Here is a 26,088-nt window from a genome sequence, read left to right on the forward strand (position 1 = left end):
GGCATTATAATAAAAATTTCAAGATTTATGACAGTGGGTGTGCCAAGAAAAGCTGGTTATAACATGATTTTAAAATAAAATATTTTAGTGGTTTAAAACACGAAGATTTATTTTTCACTTAGATTACATATATGTTGCAGGCTAACTCTGACTCTGAATAAATACTTAAAAGCCAGCTAAAAACACACCTATTCTTTGGTTGTTTTTAGCAAAGAGAAAAATGGAAAAGTTATAGGCAGATTATGGATTTAAAAGGTTATCGTTGTGGGTGTTGTTATTTCAGCTTAACTTTGAGGTCAGAAGGTGGAGCAACAGCCTAATCTGGGCGGAGCAGTGAGAAGAATCTGCCCTGAGCACAGGCAATTGTTTGAAACTTGTAGCAAAACATTTTTGTAGAGTGAACTGTCTTTTCACTGACATTGTTTAGAATTACTCGTATGTGGTGATAATGGAAAGCAGGCTGGCTTTGTTTTATTAAAATGATTTAGAAATTCTTTGCAGATAATGCAGTCTTCTATTACCCACACACTGGCAGATAGTTTCCACTATCCTGGTTTTAGAATTCAAGGAAGAGAAGACTACACATTCCCTGCAAGGAAGTATGCTATAGATGGGATTAGAAAGAAAGTTTCAAAAATGTGTTGAGTACAAAGGTAGCCTACTACAGTGGCTTAAGTGGAAGTATGAACTGTGGGAGTAGAGGCAAGGATGTTACTGATGGTTTAGGAAATAGAGGCAGGTAGGGTATGATAGCTCATGCCTGTAATGCTAGCTCTATGGGAGTCTGAGGGGGGTGGATTGCTTAAGCTCAGCCTCAACAAAAGCATACTCAGTCTCTAAAAAATAGCCCGGCTTTGTGACAAGACCCTATAGTTCCAGCTACTTGGGAGGCTGAGGCCAAGGGATCACTTTGAGCCCAAGAGTTTGAGGTTGCTGTGAGCTATGACACCAGGACACTCTACTGAGAGCAACAAGGTAAAACTCTGTCTCAAAAACAAAAACTAAAACAAAAATAGAGGCAGAACACTAGTAAAAGCTAGAAAAGAAGAATGGAATAAATTAGGTGAAATATGATATTTATTAGGAAATTAAAACATCAAAGACCAGTTATGAAAAGCTATGCAGCGGGTGGTGCCTGTGGCTCAAGGAATAGGGTGACAGCCCCGTATACTGGGGGTGGCGGGTTCAAGACTGGCCCCGGCAAAACCTGCGAAAAAAAAAAAAAAGAAAAGAAAAGATATGGAGCAAGACTCTGAAAAAAGAGTCTTAGACGCATCTGGGTCAGGGGATGTGTTCTTTTGTACTACTAAATAATTGTGCATTTGAGACTTTCTTATTAATAAAGTAATGGCATTCGAGAAATAACATCAAATAAGAAAATATATTTTGTTTATTTTATATTTTATTAATCAACAGCTCTGAATTGACAACTCTTAATTCTGTACTTCCTATCCTCGAAACCAGGTTATTTTCTTATTCTCCATAACTTTATGTTTATCATACTTATGTCAAAATCTATATGATGGCAAATAGTCTCTTGTATGTTATTCTTCTCATTGAGTCTATTTATCTAACAAGACATTGGATTCTGCAGATTTTTCCAGCTTCCATCCCTTTCTATCATCCCTAGTAGGAGCCTAGTATAAGCATCTCCCACTGTAAACCTTCCCAACTTTGTTTATTACCTAGAAAGCCTTCACACCGTCCCAAGATAAATTCTTGCAATACTTTTTTAAACCACACTACACAGCTGCTCTATACTGGGTGGGTTACTTATTTCCTATTACATCCAATGCCCACAGATAATAGTCTGTAGAAATGAACGATGCAATGTCCCTGACCCTTTCTATTCGACCATTTCATCACTGACTTGAGTAATGGCATAAAGGACAGGCTTATCGCATTGGTCATAACAGGAAAGGAAGTAAATAGAGATCTAAAGCTCTCACAGCAAGTTCAAGTGAAAATGAATTTAAAAATATAGGCCACGGACGTAAATGTAAAAGTTAAAAAATGACATTGTGTTTTCCCTTTTAACATTCTAAAACATTTAATATGTATATGATTTATCCATCTTCAGATTTAATTTTCACCCAGGGAATTAAGACTTACCTAGATTTAAAAAATAATTTGTGGTGTGATATATGAAACCAAATTTATTTATGCTACTTGATAATGACATTCCCCCTCATCAGGCAGCTTAAGAGGGTCTCAAGATTTAACTCACTGGAGGAAGTTCTGGGCATAGAATTTGCTATTTTTCCCTCTAGGTACATTGTGAAAGGTCAAAGTTAAATTGCTTTTACTTTTTAAAGTGCATTTTAAAGTACATTAACTTTATAACGCTTCTGCTCTGATACGCTACACTAATTTGGTATTTGTCCTATATCGTTTTTCTATGTAATTTAGATAAAAATCTGATCTTCACTGTATTTTCCTTACTTTTAAACTATAGTTCTTTATTAGCAATTTTTTTGATTCATAAATGGAAAATTTTGTCATCATAAAAATGATATTTTCTTTTAAATTTAGAGGTTTCTGTGAGAAATATAATAATCCTGTCAACTTTAAAATATATAGCATTAGTCATTTGTCAGTAGAAAAGGTTGGAGCCTGTTTTAGTTAGGTGCATGAAAAATGTACTCTCACCTTCACATAACTCAAAAATGGCTAAAGCAATTTAGTTCAAACTCTCAAGCATGTTCACCTTTGGTCCAAGTTAAAGTTGGAAGAACTCATCCAAAATGGAATCATGCCCAAGAAAATGATGACCTAAAAACAATGAAGAATTAAAAGAATTGATTAAAAAACTTGATATATAAAACTTTTACTTACAACACTTTACTTTTCTTAATGCTTATGGTAATAGAAATCATTTGCTAGCTTTTACATTTCAAGTATCTGAGCTAAATTTATATTTTAAGGAGATAAGTAAAAACAATTATTTTTATGTGAATTAATAATTAGGAAACCAAAGCAAAATGTATACATAATATATGATCCTACGTTGCTAGAAATAAGTCAAATTTCAGTACTTTGTCAGGGTAAGGTTCTGGAGATCCACAATTATACAATTTATTTACCTATTTTGTAAATATCTATTTAGTATCTGTGATGTGCTCAGTACCTCTAAGTCTTAGGCTTACATAAGTGAAAGTGAAACAGCTTTTATCATAGAAGTAATAGGTTGCTACTATTGCATTTTGGACACAACTGTGTGCATACTTTTCTCAATTAGTTTCCACTAGTCTCAGGATGGGATTGCTGCCAAGGAAGTATTCTAATGTTCTTGAAGTTGAACAGGAATTCAAATGAGTAAGCAAAGAAAAAAATATTAACCCATATAAAGTAAGCCAGACCACAAAAAGGAGGAACTTTTAAGAAAATCAGTATTCAAAAATATAAATCATAGGTAAAACTCTTCAAAACTCAAGAAACATTTCCCAAAGTACTTTGCTGCTGAGAATTTTATAGCACTTTATAGAGAACTGTTAAGGCACAGAAAATTAATGAAAAATCTATTTCACGCTATAAGAGTGAAAAAAAGAAAAAATATAAAATAATTTAAATTAGGATAGAAAATAGATGACATATACAAGGAGATATATTATTTGAAACTACTAAAGTTACATAAAACAATTAAATAAATTTACACCCTGCTAAAAGATCTTGCAGCATTTGCCAAATTGGATAGATTTTAGCTTTTCTTCTTTATTCTCATAAACAAAATATTACATCACTGTGAAAATAAGAATCATTTGTAAAGGTAAAAGAAAAATCTTGTGAATATGCAAAAGTTGAGAATCATCATCATTTATGTACTCAATCTGAAAGTTATATTAAAAAAATTCAACAAAATAATAAATATTAAAGCCAGAAATTTAGGCTAGGAAACATGAATTGGTAAAGAAGTAGTGATGTGCTGTGGACATGGCACTATACTGTGACAGTGTGTGTGAGTGAGAATTATATAGAGTCATAGAGTTTAGTCTAAATGAAAACTGACAGACTCTTTGAAAATATGTAGTATAAGCTTTGAACATAGATTATAAAAATATAACTCAGATGACATAAGAAAATTGTTCTCCTACTTTAGAATTAGAAAAGCATAGGAAAAAATAAACAAACATACAAAAATATTTTATTTGAAAGGATAAGAGACAAGAATTGGATGAGTTCTACCTGTATCTTGGGTGTGGAAGAGGGTTGAGAAGAGAAAGTGAGAGAGAAAGAAATAGTCAAAAGTTATCATCCAAATAGATAAAGAGCACATCAAAATCAGATATTTGGAATAATAATTTTCATGTTATACCAGACAAGGAAATTAAAATTATTAGCATTGTATAGGGAAGTTATATATTAATGGGAAGCAGATTTGCAATGGAATGTCCTAATGTACAATGGGAAAAGTAAATAAATAAATAGGAACTTAATCAATACAATGAGTTACAAAAGAAAAAATGGAAAATAAGTAAGAATTCTAACATGAAACAAAGGATAAAAACAAAGATTATCAATGAAAGCCAAAATGTGAATCAATTGCATTTTCCCTTTAAACAAAACCACAAAGATTGTTTAAAAGAGCAAATTGTTGCAAAGTGATAAGAATGAAAAAGATTTCTCATATTGTAAGAGGTAATAGAGATTTCCCACTAAAAATGATTTAAAAAAAATTCTTCTGAAAAATTTCTGAAACCCAAAGTAAAAAAAGTGAAACCAAGGTGAAAAAAAGAAGAACACTGCAATCTTGACAGCATTTGCTGAATTCGAGCTCTCCTTGTTTCATTTTCAGGGTCCTAGTATAAAAATAGACACACAGATCAATGGAACAGAATACAGAACCTGGAAATAAAATCAACTCATCCTTAACAAAGCAGACATACTCTGGGGAAAAGACTACCGAATAAGTGGTGTTGGGAAAATTGGAAACCCACATGTCTGGCGGTTATTCTGTTAAAAATCCTAAAAATAGGACCCCTGGCCCTCCTGGTTTGTATGGTTATTGCTGAGAAGTATGTTGTCTGTCTGATGAGCTTACCTTTGTAAATTACTTGATGTTTTCATCCCGAAGCTCTCTGGATTTCCACCTTCCCTTTGACTTTGGGTAGACTGATGTGTTTGTCCCTTCAAGTCTTTTCTGCAATAAATCTTCCAGGAGTTCAGGACTCTTCTTGTATCTGAATGTTGATCTCTAGCAAGACCAAGGAAGTTATTCTCCATTATTCCTTCAAATACATTTTCTATGCTTTTCACTTTTCTTCTTCTCCTTCAGGGTGAAGATTATTATTATTGCTGTTGCTGGTATGCCTGTGCATTTTACATGATCCCATATAGCTCAGAGACATTCTTCATTTCTCTTGGTTCTTTTTTTTCATTTTTGACTAGCCAGGTTAATTTGTAAGTCTAGCCAGGTTAATTTCTTCTAGCTCCTAAATCCTTTCTTCTGCTTGATTTAAACTGTTTTCAAAAGTTTTCACTGTATTTTGAAATTTCTTAAGTGATTCGTTCATTCACAGAAGTTGTTATTTTTTAAACTATCTTTTTCTCTATGGTAAATTTTTTATTCATGGTCTCTTTTGGGGGGAGGGGGTCTGAATGTTCATTTTTTACTCTTTCATCAGTCTCATTGACTTCATTTGCAAGCCATATTTTTGAATTCCATATCTGAAATTTCAAAGGCTTCCTTTTGGTTGGAGTCCATTGCTAGAGATGGAATATATTCGTGGGGGGACTGCCACAGGAGACTGTTTTTTCATATTTACAGAATTGTTATGCTGGTTCCTTCTCATCTGGAATTTTTTGCCTCAGCTCAAAACAGATAGCTTTGCGATACAACTGTTCCTCTCTTCTGGGGACTCTGTTGCTCGGTGAAGAGAGGGCAGGTACCCTCACGGCCTTTCAGTCAGGCAGGGAACTAGCTGTGGTGCTGCTGGCAGCTTGGATCACCTGGAATTCAGAGCCATGTAGGGCGTTCAGGGGCTGTTGGTGGTGGGCTAGGTTAAATCAGTCCAAGTTTCAAGCCCCCTGGATTTCTTATTTGAGCATCACGCTGGAAGGCTGCGCAGGCAGGAGAATGGCAGAGCACTGTGAGCCTGTAACAAGGCTGGTCGCCTGCATCTCCTGTTCCCCTGTGGTTGTCATAGTTCAATCAGGTGCTGGAGTACGTCTGTGTCAAGGAGTGAGCTGGTTTCTAGTTCACTACTGAGAGCTTGGGCAGGGGCAGGTTGGGTTCTTTTCCAAGGCAGTAGGTAAGGGCTCACTGACACCTGGGTCCCCCAGGGGGAGCAGCAGCAACAGCTGTAACAGTTTTCTTCTTGTTTCCCTAATTGCTTCAGAGTCTGTGCTTGAAAACATAACAATATGATTAAGCATTGTATGAATATTTTTAAAATTAAAACATATAATTTTAAAAAAATAAATGTCATTTTCCGTAGCCTAAGCTAAATTTAGCACGTCAGAAACAGAAAGAAAAGCAGAGATGTCTGAGTAATTGAAAAAGACTTTATTATTTCTATCCCTAAAGCTTCTGTCTTGGGACTATGAGAGAGTCCTCTGAGTATTCACTTAAAATCTAATCAGGAACACATCTACCCAGTTTGCTTATTAACTTTTCTCACCGATAATAGATTTGTAACTTTTCAAGAGTGATGAAAAAGTCTGCTAACAGGAGACACAATAATTATATCAGTAAGTGAAATTAAAATCATAGTAAGGTAGGCAGAGGAGGCAACCCACACAAAATGACTAAAATAACAGCTCATACATATTCTTAGGTCCCTTTTAGTAGGTGAGTAAATAGACCCTCAGTATGTTTTTCCTTAACAATTTTAAACAAATAAAATCTAATTGACTAGGAATTTTGTTGGGTAATGTTTCATAGAAAAAAGAAAGACACATTAATTATAATTAATCACCCACTGAGGAATCATTTTCTTCTTTACTGACTTGGAGAGTTTTAGTGTTTCCTGTGGCAACAATCACCTGGTTTTATTGCTAAAGACCTTGTCTAGAGAGTCAAAGGTCATAGACTGGAGGCTTTATAACTTTGGGTGAACCCAGGACAAGTTGTTTGCGATCTTAAGTCCGAAAACCCCTTGCTGCTGGTGTAGTGTCACGAATCCCAGAGGTATCATGATGGTAAGGAAATCCCTCTGGGATTCTGGTCTTTAGAGAAAATCAAGAGTCAGGAAGGAAATAACATAAAAGAGATGATAATGTAAGAGAAAGATAATAGAAGCGCACAGGATTTGCGATGATAATTCACATTGAATTTTGAGGGGATTTTTTTCCCCAAATGTATTCCAGGAAATACACAAATACATACTTTAAAATGATTAACTTTTTTACCTTTTTCATTTTTGTTATGCTTCCATTTATGATTTTAAAGATAAATAATTATCTTATAATCCTATATGTTTCAACTAAATAAAAAATTGGGAGGGGGCAGCACTGGATAATATCACTATAATGCTGCAGGCAGATTTGGCCACTTCATTGCTTTTTCCCTGGCTCTTAAAATTTTAATAATATCCGTGTGATTCATGTGGGCTGTAAGATTCCCCTTTTTTCCAAAATTATTTTTATTTGTTCTTTTGAAGTCTTTTTTTTATTTATTTATTAAATCATAGCTGCGTACATTGATATAATCACAGGGCATCATTCACTAGCTTCACAGACCGTTTACCAAGTTTCACATATACCCTTGTAAGATGCACCGCTGGTGATCTTCCTGATGACTTTTAGTGATAATCAGTTCCTAAGAATTTAGATTTATATTCAACTTATGTTTGCAAGCAAAGCCAATTTATTTTTGGGGGAAAAGAGAAAAGACGGAACAGTTTTTGTAATGGCCAGTTGAAAGAAGAAATCCACTTTTGTCTTTTTAATTATGTCTATGTCTATTGAGTTTTAGTACACTGTGCTTATCAGTTCTCCCACGCACATCTTTAATTGGGTGATAAATAGCGCAATATGATGGCCTCGGTATCAAAGTTTAGCTAGTCTACACACAGGCAATAGTCGTCCTGTTATAAAAATGTAACTACATCAGAGCTTTTGATATGCTTAAGGAACTCAGAATTATTTGATACTGCTGAAACTTCGAAAGACTGCATTTAAAAAGTTTTAAGTTTATAATCATAAGCAATAAAAATATTTAATAAATATTTCAGAATAGTAATCTTAAACATGGAATTTCAGAGAAGTAATAAAATTTTCAGCAACATTATTTTCATAAAATGAAATGGTGGGCATTTTGAGAAATGTTTTAATATACTCTAGTGACTTACATTGAGAAGAAGAAAATTAAAAATAATAATAATGAAATAGTTTTGTTAAAAGTTAGAAACAGCAACAACAACAAAGCCTATGTATAACAAAGTTGCATGCTTTTTCGTCTGGTGGAGCGTTTTATGGGAAGCCTGTTAGTTGGCATTTTAACAGTGACAGATTGTCCTAGAGTCTGCTTTTGTGCACGGCTAACTAATGGACTGTCAGTGTCCTTGGTTTTATGGCCCCTGTCTTCTAGTGTGGGGATAGGTGCTTTTACTTCAGAAGTTGACATTTGCACCTGCAAATTTTTAGTTACATTGTCAGAGAGAGCAAGGTTGATAATTCAAATCTTGAGTTTCTACATGATCTGAAGCATCAGCTTGCTGTAATTACTTAATTCCAGACAAGTATCAATTGGACAGGTTGGGTGGATGTAGAAATATTCTGATAAAATAAGTGGTACTGGAAGGATTACTGATGTAATACATCGTAACACTGTGCTCTGTGCTCTTGGTAATGGATCTTGTTTGTGACCTTGGTAGGATTTGCTTACTGGTGGTTTAGACTCTATGTTATCCTGGGTATGTTCCATCTAACTGCTTTCTCACTTAATTCATCAGAGAAGAGAAAGAGAAAGTAAACTGAGATAGAGGAATGGTTTGGAGTGGTTGGATCAAGTGGTATAGAAAATATTTTGAAAATAAACAAACAAAAGAAGCAGCTCATGCATGTTCTTTTGCAATTAGAGATCACTGTCTCCAAGGGAGAGACAATATGGGCTGAAGATATTCTCCTAATCCCATTTCTCTAATAACTTTGTTATTTTAAATTCAGCCTTTATAGTAACTCCCAGTTTTGTACTATAATTTATATAAACTAGCTGAGAACTCTATTGTTGAAAATGATTATGAGCCACTATTCCTTTTATAAGATGATTTGCAAGGGTTCCAAAGAGGATAATATTTGTATTTTGAACTTGGACATAGAAATATATTTTCCATTGTGTTTCAAAGTTTGTAGTCATTTTAAGTAGATTGAATAACTAAAGGCAATGAGATTGCAATTCATATAACAGCAATAATGATAAAAGGTAAGATCATTCTTCAATATTTTACTTTGTTGATTTGCTTTCATTTCTAAAATAATATAATAAATTATGCCTGGGATTGCATTTATATTTTTTTGTGGGAAAAAAATAGAAAGAGAGCTCTGGCTCTTGAGTTCCCTAAAAGGTAGGCAACTGGTCCAGAAGTGGCATTCAGCCTTGTCAGTGATAGCAACAATGGCAGTGGCGGCTTAATCACTCTTACCAGAAGGCCAGGGGCTTGCTACAGTCCTCAACCAGGCTGCATTCTGTGTCCGTTGTTTGTAACTGCCTGTGGCTATAAAGCTTTCCTGTTTTCATTATTAGTACTGAAAACATCAGAGAACTCATAGGCAACTATAGAGTAATAACAATATCCCTTTAGATTTCCTGTAATGAAGTACAAGGTTATCATTTATGTAACACCATCAGTTATAACTATCACAAATATAACTTTCAGAGAAATATCAGTTCCCTAAATGTATATCCATGTCATTAGAGAACTGAAGAATGCTTTTTTGTTTTCTATATTTTTCCTTATGTTTGCTGTGATTTTATGCGCTGTGTTATTTTTAAAATAGCCAAAATTGCATCTGTAGGAGTGAGCTTATATGTTTGGCCTCTCTAAGTCCAATCAAGTGGCACATATTTAATTTCCATGGTAACCGGGGTGCAAGCATAAAGGGGCCCTGATGTTATTTGGCAACTTTGTTCTGACTATATTGTGTCCAGTTTATCTTATTCCATATTACACTAAATAGATACTTTCAGACCCTGAGAAAACCTCTTCTTGTAGCCGGTGTGTCATTTTATATTTTAATATGTACTCAGAGGGGTCACATAGTCTCTCTCAACAGGCTTACTTGTGGATGTTTGTGGGTTGTTTACTTGTATATAATTTTGATGGAGGAGAATTTATGGTGTATGGAAAAGTAGGCCAATCATTGTAGCCATGCATGGATTCATGGCGGCAAGTACACGTGGAAACTGCACTGAAGCAATTGCTCCACAAGAAACCACACTCCATTTTGCCCCTAAATTAAATGAGTGCCCTATTTTTTGAATTATTTTCCTCTAACATTAATAGTTCACTTCACATAAATATATTTGCCCTAACTTATTTTTGATCCCTTGGACTTCATAATCTGTAGTAATGTTGTCCATTTTGTATACATGTATGGTTATACATAATATTCTTTATAATCATATTTTTATTGTCATGTCTAAAGTATCAGTGTTTCTCCTGTAAAAATAAACATATTTATATTAATTCTCAAATAATGTTTAAAAATGTAACTCTATAGGGGTTGTTCTAATATTTAAAACCATTTAATCTATTGCAATTGTAGAAAATAGATTAGGAGAAATAGTTATTAGCATGAAGTAATTTGTGTAGATTAAATAATTAAGCAATGATATGTGCTCCTTCACAATGAATTTGGATTTGATTCAGGTTTGTGCTTTTCATGGGAAGATGTGAGTCATCTGAGCATAATAGTATATGCCATATATTGCTTTTAAATGGCTGGAATGTGCTCAAGAAAATACTGACAATGCTAAAAACTTTTTAAAATACTATATTAATTATGTAAAATATACTAAGTACAATACCTGCTATTGTATTGAGATGCATGGAAATGTTTCATTGCAACACTAACATTTTTTCATTTGTAGACATGTTTAATTTTATATGTAAATTTGCACTTTCCAACAAAATATGCTATGAGAAATAAAACAATTTTTTTTTTTTTTTTGCAATTTTTGGCCAGGGCTGTGTTTGAACCACCACCTCTGGCATATGGGGTCGGCACCCTACTCCTTTGAGCCACAGGTGTCGCCCCAGAAATGAAACAATTTTTAAAATTAAGGAATTTTGCCACTGAAATGTTTTTTTCTAACATGAATGTTTTGTTTTTACCTGTATCTTGTAGTTAACAGTATGTAAGAAAATTCATTTATTAAAAGTAAAAACGTAAGCTCCAAAAATATTGTAGCAGAATAAAAAACTGGGTACAATAAAATGGCTACACTGAATTGAAGTCTGACCTTGAGTGCTAAATGAAATGTTGGAGTAATATTTGATAGAGAAAAATATTAAATGGTAAAAATATCTTTAAAGCTAATGTTGACATTTAAAAGAATCATATTATAAGGCAGTGTCTTTAGTTGAGAAATTAAGGAAAATCATTTTTTTCTTTCTTACTAAAGAAAGCTTCTCTAAAGCTTCAACTTCTCTAAAGCTTGTTGTTAGTTTTATAACTAGCAATATGTAAATTGTAAATGATCGTATATGCGTGGTAACAGAAAAGAGCATACTGGTTTTAGATATTCTAGAAAGTTAAAAACTGACATAACTTCTGCAAAATCTAGCCTGAAGTAATACAAGAATGTGCAGGAAGTTTTATTTCCAAGTATTAATACATTAGTACTTAGAATGAAAGCTAATTCATTTGGCCTTCAATAAAAGTTATATTAACTGGCACATGCTTAGCAATATTTATTATTCATGAGAGTGACCCAAGATACTACACAATTCCAATTGACTTTTACATCAATCTAGATCAATTACATTGTTTTATTGTAATTTTATTGAGAGAGAGAAAGACAGAGAGAGAGAGAGAGAGAATGAATTAGATTGATCAAGCCAAGCAAAGTTTCAAAAACTTGTTAACTATAGCACATGGAAAGCCAGTGTGATGTTTGGAATGGATATTTGATTTATGAGTCGGGAGATCTAAGTACCAGCTCTGGTTCTCATTTCACTTATGTGAGACTGATGTAGCTCCATAACTTTCCTGGTTCCAAATACCATACCTCATTTGTATAATGAGATGGCAAGACCAGATGATTTCTTAGACTCCTGATAGCTATAAAAATTTATATATACTGGCATTGATGAATTTCTTCAAGAGATTATCAAAAATGTTTAATAAATTAAGAATACTTTTTAAGAAATATTTCTCATTCAAAAATTTATATATCAATTTAAACCACAATTATTGAATTTCTACCATGTGGTAGGTACTGCATATAATTATTAATAAGAAATTTATACTTTAATTAATATAGAATTAAATAAAGATGAAAAACAGATGATTGTCGTATACTTTTATAATTGCCATAATATATTGGTTGAATTTTGTGGTAAGATAAAGGTGTATGATATTAAAATATTCTGAGGGTTTTAATACATTAATCCTTTGAATATTTACTCCTCAAATAATTTTCTACTTGTAGGAAACAGTGCTTAATTTTATTCTATTTTAAAATATTAAGGAGGTACAGATGTTTTTAGTTATGGGGGTCATTTTTGTAGGGCTATTGGATAGATAAGAAAGAAGATAAAACCGCTGGCATAGCAGGGTTAGATCCTGAGTAAATAGCCCACGTGGACCTTCTGTTTAGAGATTTATATGCTTTTTCCTTTCCTGTGGCCAGGAGGATTTGGGGGAGATGCAATGTGTGTCTGGAACACGTCACAATCCATCAAGGAATGTGGGCCAAAGTTAATTTTAAAACTCTCCCTTGCGTAGGAATGTGGTCTGCCTAAGACTGTTCTCAGTTCTGGGAGTGACAGTTTAGGTGGAACACTGACTGTTTAAACTGGTTTTTGTGAATCTGCATTGCCTCATGTAGAGTTCTTAAATATAATAAAGTTGAAATATATATTTGTTTCATGTAATGTGCTAGAATCCATTAATTTTTACAGTAAAACTGACAGTGATCAGTGAATTTAGTTGTGAAGGAGAGAGAAAAATATGAAATTATAAATGATATGCTAAATTTTTATTATTGGATATTATGAAAGATGAGAGAGTAAAGCAATAAAGAGACAGAAATATGTTCGAATCTTTTCAAAGTGTATTTCTATTATTTAACTTTCTTACGTTTATTCTCAAGAACACAGTAACTGAATGCAGGAGACTGTCTGTAATGAGAACAAATATTACTGTTTATTTTCTTTTATGGGGGAAGTATTAGGTTATCTTCCAGCTTTCAAGATTACACATGTCAGTGAGTATGTATTTAATGTCAATATTAGGTAGAAAACTTTCTTAAATGGAATCTATGGATGTTTATTATTTTGATGTGTGTGTGTGTGTGTGTTCAGGACAATAGTTAAACTATATAATAGGACAAAATGAAGATTTAAATTACTTGAAATCATAATTATTTCCTATGAGGCCTTTATCCCCCCTTTCCATTACTCTGTTAATCATTTATATTTAAATATAATCATACATAAACATATATCATAGCAGCACTAAAAATGATTTCCCCAAACAAAAGAAGTCCTATTTAGTATCAACATTGCGAGACAGGAAGTAGGGAGAAAATTCAAAGTTGGTGTGATGTTAGCAAAAAAGTAATGCTAAACAACTGTGTTAAACAGCATTGTCAAACTGCTGAAACATACTCATAGTCAATCATGGACTATGGTAAAGGACTAATTATTTAGGAAATACGATAGAAAAGTCTTGACACAAATTAAACACACCCTCAATGCATCTGAGTTGATGTGTCTTATCACCTATTATTTGATGATTCCCAAATTAGTAGTTCCATCTTTAATATTCTGTAGGCTTGAATTGTCACTCCTTGTATTAGACAATTCCATCAGAAGGATGGACTCTTTCCCTTAAAGATTCCCTTATATATACTCAACAGCAGAGCTTCTTTCCTCCCTAGCTTCAAGTTATCAACTTAGCCTAGAGCCTCAGCAGCTTTTTCTTCTCTCCATCAACATTCTTTTTGTTTTCAATAATAATATTTTTGCTTCTTTATTCACACTCATTATGCTTTTTTTTTTTTATTCTGCCTTATTACACTAACTAGGAACTTCAGCACAATTGCTATCTTGGATTGCTATTAACCTTGGGGGAGGGAAAAATCTTCCTTTATTTGATGTGGTGAATTAGATTGCTTTTTCTTTCTTTCTTTCTTTCTTTTTTTTTTTTTTTTTACAATAACAATGTTTATTATAAGGACTAGAAACAAAAACCTGGTAAAGAACGAATGAAGATAAATACATTCAGAAAAGAAATCAGACGATTGCTGCAACGAAATATTGAGCAATATTAATAATAATAATGAAAAAAATGCAACATACATATTGTCAAATAAGAGTATGTTTATCATAGAATAAACTCTGACTCTGATCAATATGGAGCCATCAGTTAACTTCTTTTTATTATACCCTTTTCCAAAGTCTCTAAAAATAGACAACTAATACTTATAAACAAAAATAAGAGATAATTTCAAAAAAAAGAAGATCATGCCAAATCTTATAGACAATAGAAAAGAAAGAGATACTTCAAAATCATTCTACTTCATCTGGACACACCTGATATTAAAATAGGAAAAATTATATTATTATAAAGGGAAATTACAAACATATTTCACTTATAAATGAGGATGCACTATTGTAAAAAATATATTAACAAGTTGAATTAAAAGTTAATGTTTAAGTAATGTACTTTGGTCAAAATTAAATCCAATTATGTGAGAATTAGTCACTATTTTCTTTTCTTTTCTTTTTTTTTCTATTCCATCAATATTCTTTTTCAGTGTTTTATAATCTTACTAGATCCAGTTGCCTTTCATAATCTATCTTTTTCAGATAAATCTTCTTGGCACTGCTGAGTTTAGGCCTTTCTCATATCAACCATGGCCTCACGTCTTTCTTGCTCATCTGGGACATTTTCCCTCATGCTGCCTTCTCTTTTTCTTAACCAATGTTCATGGACTTATACAAAACCTGATATGTTCTTTGGAAACTTGAATGAACAAATAAGCAATATACTCTGCACTGTTGGGAGGTGTCGACAATAATCAGGATAAGTGAATAAATAATAGAGCAGGCTAGAAGACAATAACTACTGTGAAAAAAGTAGAACAAGGCAAGAAGGTAAGAAAATATGATCAGAAGAGGTAGAGGTATTCACTTTAGGCTATTTCAAGTAGTCCTAAGAGGAGGAGATATGCTGCATATCTATGCTAAATATTTTCTAGATTATTCCTTCACTTCTTTTAAGTTTCTGCTTACAAAGGCAGAAACTAGAAAATATTTTGAGAAATAACACCCAGATATCAGTACAAGTCAGAAGTCTTAGAGATACAACAAGGAAACCAGCTGGGTTGGGGCAGAGTAAATAAGCAAAAGAGGGGAGCAGGTGAGTTTAGAGAGGATGAGTTTAGGGAGCTGGAAAATATAGCTTCTTTCTAGTCCTATAAAAGGCCTTACTTTTACCCCTTTTACCCTGCATGAAGTGGGAAGCCATTACAGGGTTTAAAAAGTGGAATAAAATGATCTGAATTGTACTTTACAAATGCCATTCTTTTTACTAAGAAGAAAATACCTTGTTAAAAACATAAAGATCATTCTAATACTACTCAGCATTAAAGTCTGTTTTAAAAAAAAATTATCTTCAGGATAATTTTCAGTCTCATATAATTAACTCAACTTATTTTTCTCATCTCCTGATACTATCCGTTCCAAGACAGCCATAGAAAATCTGTCTATGTATCAAATTGCATAGTAAATCTAAGCCTATGTAATGCAAAAAAAAAAAAAAAATGAATAGAAATGGTAGAATAATACGGGTGGAATATATCAAGGAATAATTTGTGTAGCTGTTGTTACATGAGCTCAATCTTGAAGACTGATAAAATCAATTAGTGTAAATTTAGAAAGGCGACCTTTCTAGTCCGAGTATTTTGCTAGTGGAGGATGTTGATAAGCAAGGGCATAAAATGAAGAATGTTGAGCTGGGAAGTGAGATAACCTTCTTGTTGAGGGAAAGTGGAACAGATGGAAACCAAACAGAAGTTTCTACTCTCATATCAATCAGTATAAAAGACAGAAATTTTGTGTATTCTGTAAATAGAAGAATAAAATCATAAAATCATTTTTTAGACAGCAGCCTGGCTGATGAATCTGATTTACAAGAAAAAATAAACACAAGCAATTGCTCACCATCTTAAGGACCATCTCCTTTTTAGTATCTTGGTTTAAATTAGTGACTTTCTATGAGTTATGCTTTTGACCAAAGAGGGTTTCTGTTATTTTCCTAGGAGATTTATGCCTGACCAAAGGAAAGAAAATGGACTTGAAGACAAAGGGAGTTATTGTTCTGCTCTGTGCTTAGGTGTGTGTATTGCTGGTGTGTATCGGATCCTAGACCTTTCAGTGATATTTACCATCAAACGTATAATATTAGTGTGTGACAGCTACTTTGAACCAAAAGGACATTGTAAAGTTTGATTTGTGTAATCAAGTTGATGTTTTGTTCATCAGGTAACAGAAACACGGACGGGTCCTCTTGGCTGCAGTAACTATGACAACCTAGATTCTGTCAGTTCTGTTCTGGTTCAGAGTCCTGAGAATAAGATTCAGTTGCAAGGTATGTAGGTAAATTTTCATTAATTCTCTATGAGCCTGGATGACAGTTATCCAGTTGTGATTTCCTTTCTATTTTTCTAAAAATAAGCTGTACATACAGTACTGGGATGTACAAACAACTCTTATAAAAGGCCAATTTCACATTTTTTAACTGATGTAAACATTCTACATCAGATGAAGAAAATATAAAATTTTACTTTTCTTTTCAAGTTATGTAAAACATAGCATTTGAAATTATCCTGATAGTATTTTTCTTACATCCAATAATCATATTTTTAATATGTAGCAGTTCTTCATAATCTTTGCTGAGCTTTGATTTTTTTTCTTATAGATTCTTGTAAAAGTTGTAACTGCATTTATGCATAATGTAAAATTAACTGTTGTCATCTTAATTTTAAGTGAATGTGTCAGTCAAGGCTACATTTGTCTTCTCAGAAATAGGAATAGGTATTTTGACAAAATATTTATATTCATATCATTTTCATTTTTTAATATAGATTTTGTAAATAATATTATACTATTTTTACTATTATCATATTTTGTTAGATAATTGATTATTTTATTCATAATAACTTTTAACACATGCATTCTATCTCAAAATGGTTATAGGTATGCATATTGGCTCATTCATACAGGCAGGAACAGGATATGAATGCACATATTTAAACAATACTAAGTGAAACACTTTGAAAAGTTTCTGTGATCATACTTATTGTCTAAATTAAATTGTATGATCAAAGAGGTATTTTGAATTGTTATTCTTCAGTATACTTTTCAAATGGTGTAAGTTCAAACTATATTTACATTATATAGTTTTATGTAAGAGTGATTAAAAGTCCAGAAATCACACCATCTTTTCTCAACTTTTCAATATTGACAAATGCAACAACATTGAGTTGTTTAAATCTATTCCAAATAATTAATTAATGCATCTATGTTGAATTGCATAAAAAATTATAACATACTTAAATATTTAATGCTTTAAATGCTATCCAATTTATCAAATTCAATTTTAGATTGTTGTTTTATTAAAGTATGTTTGTAATTTAGATAAAAATGCTATCTATCTAATAGAGAATTATTTGTAATTCTCTATTGCCTACTTCTTAATAGATGGAATAACTTTCTATTAGAATATTAGCTTTGATAGAAAAAGATAATAAAAATTTATGCTAATGTACTCATTAATTTCAATTGATTTATTATAAACATTTTTGAATTACAAAATTCATTGACTTAATTATCTGTAATTACTGTGTTCAATTTTCAAAATAATATTATATTATAAAACATTCTCAGCCTTCTGTCTTAAAAAAAATTTATATAGTAAATGAATGAAGCAATGCTTTGCTTTTGTATAATTATTATTTTTACTCTTCTCAATTAACATGAGTAACTCAGGACATGTATATATACCTTTCACATATGCCTGTGGGCACAGAGATCTTTCCTCATATAATATTAAGGAAACAATTTTCAGAGCTTCACAATCCTATGTACTGTCTCTTAGATTTGATCTGTACTTATAATCTAAGTATCACATTGATTCACCTTTTTAATTAACCTAACACTTTGTAGTAGCCATTCTCTCCTTGATAAAAGAATGTAAATGATCACCAATTCTGAATTAATATAATTATGGCATATTCCTTTGAGGGGTACAAAAATTCTAGAGTTACTGTACATGGCAATTGCCAAAACTGGTGTCACTGAAGAATCTTTTTTTAGGGTAACACTGTACGTCCCTAACTGTATGTAGGACTGTGTGTGTCTACATACATACATACGTCCTCATGTTTCTCATAATTAGTTGTGTAGCTAGTTAGGTAGCAGCTTCTATGGATGAATATGGATATAGATCTTATGAATGTATGTTCCTATTTATTGATTTGTTGAAACAGATTTTCTCAGTACTTACACAGATAAAATGAAATGTAGAAAAATAATTTATGCTGAACTAAGTATCATTCTAGCCAAGATAAAACCTATATTGTAACAGTGACCTATCCACTCATTAAAGCCTGTGTTCTCAATAAGTGGATTAAATTTGTTTTTCAAAATTATTTCTCAATACTTACAACAAATTTAATTTTATTGAATTGTGTATTATTAATGATTGTTATGATAATTGATGCCAGAAATATTTCTTAAGAGATTTTTTGTTTATTAGAAAATAATATATAGTATGTTTTCTACACTTGTAAATCATTCCTTTTCTAGAAAGATATAAATATAGATATATACATATTACCTTTCAAGTCGTTTATTTTTGTAGAAGAGAAGTGTGATTTAAAAAAGACATTCATGCATTAAATATATATTATAATTGGACAAAAATATTGACTGATTGTGAAATGAAATTATGAATTCAGAAGGAAATATAATGTATATGTACATATATTGGGGTGTATTTGCATACATATATATTTCTATTTTATTTAATGACCTATATATCTTATTCACATATTTCTGTTTAAAGATATATTAATTGCCAAATCACTGGGATTAGTTTTATTGGTATATGCGTGAATATGATGTAATAGTGTTTTTTAAAATACACATATTTGTAACACAACAAAAATTTATCTGCTTTAGGCCTATTTAATGTGTATGAAAATTCTAAATGACAACTTATTCATTTCCAAGGGAGTAGTTTTTTAAAACTATTTTAGGCAGTATATGAGCAAAACATTGAAGAACATTAATTCCCTGGTTATGTCATTTAGCCCTTTGTCTTTGTTATTGTCTTTACCCTTGTTATTGTCATTAATAACATATATTGATGTGATGAAAATTACTTAACAATGTTCTTGTCCTTCATCAGTTGTCTATTCTTTTTTTGTATTTATTCATCAAATATTGCTTTATCCTTTCTCTTATCTCACTTTGGGTTACATTGAATGCATTTTAGACTTTTTCATCATCACCTATGTATCCTTTAAGGTATCTCCACTGTTTGATATCATTTTTCTTTTTATTACTTTCTTTCAATATAATCTTCTGATACATTTCAGTTCATTCATCATGTGTTCAATGTCCATTCTGTTGTTAAGTTCATCATTTATTTCTTAACTCCAATTTACATATTTGTCTTCGCAAAATATACATTTGATTATTATTTATAATTTCCATTTATTTTTTAAAATTGCCTTTTTTCATTTGATTTTGACCATGTGTTTGATAACGTCAGAACTGTGGCTCATTATATTTTTATTAAATATTAATATTGTGCATAAATCAGTAAAGATAATTTTATATCATTAATAATGTATTTTCTTTCAGAGAATATTTACTTTTGTTCTAATACTATTATAATTCATTTTTAATTGAGCCCTTTAGAACTAATCTTGAGATCCGATGAAGGCTAGTGTTCTTTTTGTGTGTGTATATGTGCGTGTTGTTTTGGTTAAGTTTTTCCTTTTTTTGGTTATATAGCTCATCTGGGTGTCTGTAAGCTCTGAAGAATTTGCCATGGCTGCATTAAGCATCTATGCTTGCTTTGTTAATGGAGAGAATTCTAAAAGAGAAAATATGGCCAATATTGGGCTCACTACCTAGAGAATCTCCTCTTGCTGGGTCAGCCGCAGAATACTCCCTTGTTTTTTGGCCTTTTCATCACTTCTGGCAGATTATTTTAAATATTTTATTTTTTTTTTTCCAGTTTTCCCAAAGAGAAGCATGGTTCAAAAAAACATAGCTCTCTAACTTTGCAAACAAACAAATTTTCTCTTTGGCTCTCAGCATGTAGCTCTTATCTCACTTCACATCCTTGCTTTTACAGTATATTTCTAGAGTCAGAACTCAACTGCCTTAAGAACTGTCTCAGCAGCAAGTAGACAATATTGACCTGCTCTAATAATAGTGTTGTCAGTAAGTCTACTCTCTTGTTACTATACATTTAGAAAAAATTCCTTTGGACAGCCCCAGACACTCTGAGTCATCTCCCAGGGCAGTCCAAGTTTCCTGTCCAGACATTAATTATTGTTTATGTGGATGGACTGGTTATAACAGAGTGTTGTTTTTCTAAACTTATTTTCCAAGTACTATTTTTTTTAGTTTTACACAATGTATGTGTTCTCCTTTTAGCAATGTATGTATATGTATATATGTATGTGTATACATAATATATTTGTGTATGTGTATATATACACATATACACATAAATTCATATAACATTGTCAATGTCATAAAACAAATTACTGCTTTATGACTCTAAACCTGTGGAGATTATAATGCTTTCTCCACATATATGGAAAGCATTGAACAATAATTTGGGGACGAATTGGGGGAGGCAATAAGGACACAATGAAATATATATAGGTAATTTTAGCAGATAATATATATGTGTGTGTGTATATATATACATATATGTATACATACACACATATATACAAATATATATATACATACATACATATGTATACAGACACAACCTGCAACTATTCCTCCCCAAATTATTGCTCAACGCTTTCCATATATATGTACAAGTGTTACAATCTTTACAGATTTAGAGTCATAAAGCAATAATTTGGTTTATGACAATAATAACGTTATATGAATTGCCAGTATTTCTCTTTCTGTTTTATATAATAAAGTTAAAATAGATTAGTAGTTTCCAAATATCTGATCCTGACAAATACACAGTCAGCTTAGCTGTTTTGATAAATATATACTGATTTCTGAATTCCACCAGCAGAGACTCTGACTTACTTGATCCCTTTCAGAGATGATTCCTAAAGGGGAGTGTTCAGGAGGCATCGCTAGGTATTTTTGAAGTGTATAGTACTTTGCTGACCCATGAAAGCAGGAAATTAAGAAAATTTCTTACTTTATCATTTTATGCTTGTAAGTTATTTGACACATTTCACTTGTTTTACATAAGATCTTACATCTAACTGGTAGATTCTCATTCTTCTTTTCCTTTCACCTTAATTGTCTTTCGATGATCACCCATTTCCCTAGTTTAGATCTTTTAAATCTTTCTTCAGAAACAATCCTTTTATTTTCTATTTCCCAACAAATGCCATTCAGACTATTCTACATGGCAAAGGTCATTTAATTCCAAATGAGTTAATTTCATACATTTCACCCTAATGTGGGAATTCCTATAACGTGGCCCCTGTTTTATTTTTCTTAAGAAATCATTCATTACCTTCTTAAAGATAATGTACATTGAAACACTATTAATACTTGCCTTAAAAAACATATCAATTCAATGCCCATGTGTGTGATTCTACTAATATATCATCCTTTTCTATGAACAATCAGTTGTTCACTATTGAATATTATCCATGAGTCAAATAACATTCAAAGTCTTATATTTTTCATTAAAATTTTCTTAACCTTGTAAACCTAATATAATGGCATAGCCAATTAATTAATAAATCGAATCACATGTATCTCCACTCTAAGTTATTAAGCAGTATTGCATGATATCATTAAATATTATGCAATTTTTCTTAATTATACTACGAATACCTTTAGGATAAGTATATTTGTCAGTAATCTTCACATTTGTACCCTAACTAGTAATTCCTTTTCAAAAAAATGCATTCAATAAATACTTTTTAATTTGCGGTGAAATAAAAAGTGATTAAAAAGCAAATGTATAAGTACTAACAGTACTTTCCCTGACTAGTATATGGGAAATTTAATCTGGAAGAATTATGTAGGTATAATTGTCAAGATATTTGCAAAGGAAACTTTTTCTAAATGTTAATCCATAATTTTTATTAAATCGACCTCATAGATATTAATCAAGGGTCACAGAATTGATTTTTGTTAAAAATAAAACATGCAAAATTTCAAAATATCCAGTCTTTGTGGTAAATAGCAATTTGGTGTTGCCAATTTTTTATTGGTTTTATGTTTGTCTTTACCGTAAAATAATTGGTTCGAATATTTAGTCTTTTTTGGTAAATTTGTTAATGTAGAAAGAAATGCTCAGATTGAAACTAGATTTTATTGAAATATGAAAAAAGGAATATTATATCCCCCTGAGAAACACAAATATTAATTTTACAGCTTTTTTTTTATATTTTGCATACAAGAAAGCAACTTCACCAAACTTGCTTCTAGAAAAGTAATGAGCTGTATCACTAGGGCTGTCTTTATACATGACGAGAAAATGAACTGTGAAATAACTAAATCAGTCCATCTGCTCCCCTATACTCTGCCTTGGTGTTCTCTCCTGAACAACAGAATTGTATAAATTATGTGTTTTAAATGTAATGGGAGAAACCATATCTGCAACCTTCAGTGAGTCATAGCCTAGGTATTATATCTATTATATGCTGTCAGTCCGAAAAGAAAATGAAAATATTGAAAACTATGTGAAAAGGATTGGTGGAAAATAAATTTATGAGGGTATTTCAGAGATATAGAAAGATAGGCTCTATCTCTATTTTGCATAAATAACAGTATATTCAGATCAATTATATCAGTGACAATCCAATAAATTTAACAAAATCTCATAATATGAGATATTAATTATTTCCATGATTAATCATCTCCATTTCTGAGATTCCATATTCAAAGAATCAGCATATGTTGAAAGAATTACATAGCACAAATATTTGCAATGATATAAACTTAGATACGTTTGCAATGATAAATTTAAAAATATAAAATATTATACAAATTTTTGGTTTCTGTTAAATTGTATAAGTATATATTTTACTTTTTTCTTTAATAAAGGAAACCTTTTTATTGATTTATTTGTTCTTCAAGGGCTTCAAGTACTCCTACCAGACTATCTTCAGGAACGTTTTGTACAAGCAGCTTTGAGCTACATTGCTTGCAATTCAGAGGGAGAGTTTATCTGCAAGGACAATGACTGTTGGTGCCAGTGTGGTCCCAAATATCCAGAATGCAACTGCCCCTCCATGGACATTCAAGCCATGGAAGAAAATCTTCTCCGAATAACTGAAACCTGGAAGGCCTACAACAATGACTTCGAGGAGTCAGGTAGGACATATTTTAATATAACAGTTTTAAACTTAGGCAAAAATAAAATGCTGGATAGGCCATTTTACCCTCTTAGAAGAGAATATTACATGGGTGGAAGGGCCGTTGTTTTTTATTATTATTTCAAATGGACATTTATATTGCTTTTATTACTGATTATTCAGTATTTTGCTAAAAGAATATAGTCTAGCCTGTTATGAGTTGATGTATAAGTTATTTAATAATCAATTTTTTTTGCCAATTTCAATACAATTTACAATTTATCTGGTACTCTGATATTTCTTTGTACTTTTCTAGTGCCCTTATGTTTCACTTGTGAGAAAAAATATACACAGTTTTTGTTATATGCCTTAACCTTAACATGATGCTTATGAGTGCATATCCTCACTTACTTTTATGAATAAATTTTGGTCAATTTTTATGTAGTGGTGTTTTGTGAGTTTTTGTTACTTCTTAATTTTTATAAGTGCGTATATGTGTTTTCAATAATTTTCTTATTGGCTGCATAACTTGAATTTACTACATTTTATGAAGCATTATAATTTAAACAAGAAAAGTTTAAATGATGCTTCAACATAAAAATATAAATATTGATTCTTATCAATAATTGATAATATAATAATTCATGATAAAAGAATAATAAAAATCCTAGCAGTGTGTTGAGTATTAATACACAGAATTTAGTTTACAATGTTGGGCATGACTAATTTTCATATAGGCAAAGAAGCTTAACTGCTAAGAAAAGAAATTTTTTTGCTTCAATGTTACAATCCTTTTGGTGATTCACTTAATCAAATACATTTAAATAGTAACAAAAATGATTGAAAGAAAAAAATTGATAGTTTCAATAAAATTCTACCATTTTGTTTGGAAAAACCCACCAATTGTAGAACGAAAAATTAGGTATATAGATTTAGAAAAAAAGTTAATAAATGTTGGTTTTTCTTAAGATACATAATGAGCAATATGCGTAAAAACTATTAACTCATACACTCAGTGTGCAGAATGGTGGTTAAGGCAGAGGATGCAGCTTGGGGAAAATGGGGAGATGATGATCAGATGTTACAAAGTTTCAGTTGGACAGAAGGAGTGTGTCTTTGAAATCTATTGCACAGTGTACTGATTATAATTAATGAAAATGTATTATGTATTTAAAAATTACCAATACCATAAGTCTCAAATACTATATTTTTACCATAAAATGATATGTATTTGAGGTAACTGATATATTAATTTGCCTGACCCAGTAATTCCACCTCAGATACATATATATATATATATATACACATGAGGAAATTATATCTCAAAATATCAATTATCTTGACCTAGTAATTCTACTATATATTTATATAAGGAAATTATATCTCAAAATATGTGTATTTAGAATTTTGCAGTTTTGAATGAAGTTAAAAATGTTAATAAACATTCTATCCTTAAATGGTCATACACATATAGTCAACCTCTACTATGAAGCATTTGCCTTATTTTAAATAAGTGACATGTGGCAGGTGGTTCAATAGTTAAACTAATAAAAACTTCCACTGGGAGAATTGAACACTTTGAAATTTAATAGGGCTAAAATAGAAAATTCACCCTATTCATAACTGTAAGTTCTCTACCAATAGGAAAGAATCAGAGGCAGAGTCCTACCAAAACGAAGTACTGGTATAATTTAAACCTGATATTAATGAATTGATCCTTAGTGTTTATTAAATAATTATTTATTAAACAATTTGATAGTATTACATAATTCAGAGGTGACCTCTTGAAGATGAAAACATTTCTAGAACCACTATAATTAATTGCTACATGATAGGCTTAACACCCTAATTTATGGCATATACGAGAAGACAAGAACTTATGGACAACATCATAGAAAAACAACCAGACAATGGAAGCAGTATGATCTAGATAGTGAAATGATCAGGAAAGATGTTCAGATACATATTTCTAATATGGTCAAAAAATGAAGGATAGAAGGATAAAGTAGATGAAAATACTGAAGTGTTCACCAGAGATTTGAAATCCATACAGTTTCATTACAATCCATTCTAACACAGAAAATGTGGTGTCTGAATTCAATAACTCAACATTTTATTTCAATAGAAGTTTTGGCACAGGGTATGACAGAATTAGTAAACATGAGGATGAGTTAATAAAAATGTACAGAAAGGCAGCAATGACAAAATAGTGGGTAGAGGCTTTAGCATATAACTAAACTTGAAATTTCTAAGATATAAATCTCAAACACCTTAGTAGTGGAGGGAAAAATGGCACAGTTTGCAAAAAGCAAGTGAATGCAACTTTTTTTTTTTTTGAGATAGAGTACCATTATGTTGCCCTCAGTAGAGAGCTGTGGCATCAG

At 31.6% G+C, this 26,088-nt stretch overlaps 1 protein-coding gene across 3 annotated transcripts in view; it reads left to right on the forward strand.

Annotated features, from left to right (window-relative positions):
- The window catches only part of BRINP3 (BMP/retinoic acid inducible neural specific 3), a 389,735-nt gene that overhangs the window by 239,553 nt on the left and 124,094 nt on the right, over window positions 1–26,088 (forward strand). For all 3 annotated transcript variants that reach the window (XM_053607791.1, XM_053607792.1, XM_053607793.1), the window contains 2 exons: window positions 16,653–16,758; window positions 23,487–23,723. In XM_053607791.1, coding sequence (XP_053463766.1) covers window positions 16,653–16,758; window positions 23,487–23,723 — 343 coding nt within the window. The remainder of the gene's footprint in view (window positions 1–16,652; window positions 16,759–23,486; window positions 23,724–26,088) is intronic.

The sequence above is a fragment of the Nycticebus coucang genome, chromosome 10 (genome assembly GCF_027406575.1).
Source record: "Nycticebus coucang isolate mNycCou1 chromosome 10, mNycCou1.pri, whole genome shotgun sequence".
Lineage (NCBI taxonomy): Eukaryota > Metazoa > Chordata > Mammalia > Primates > Lorisidae > Nycticebus > Nycticebus coucang.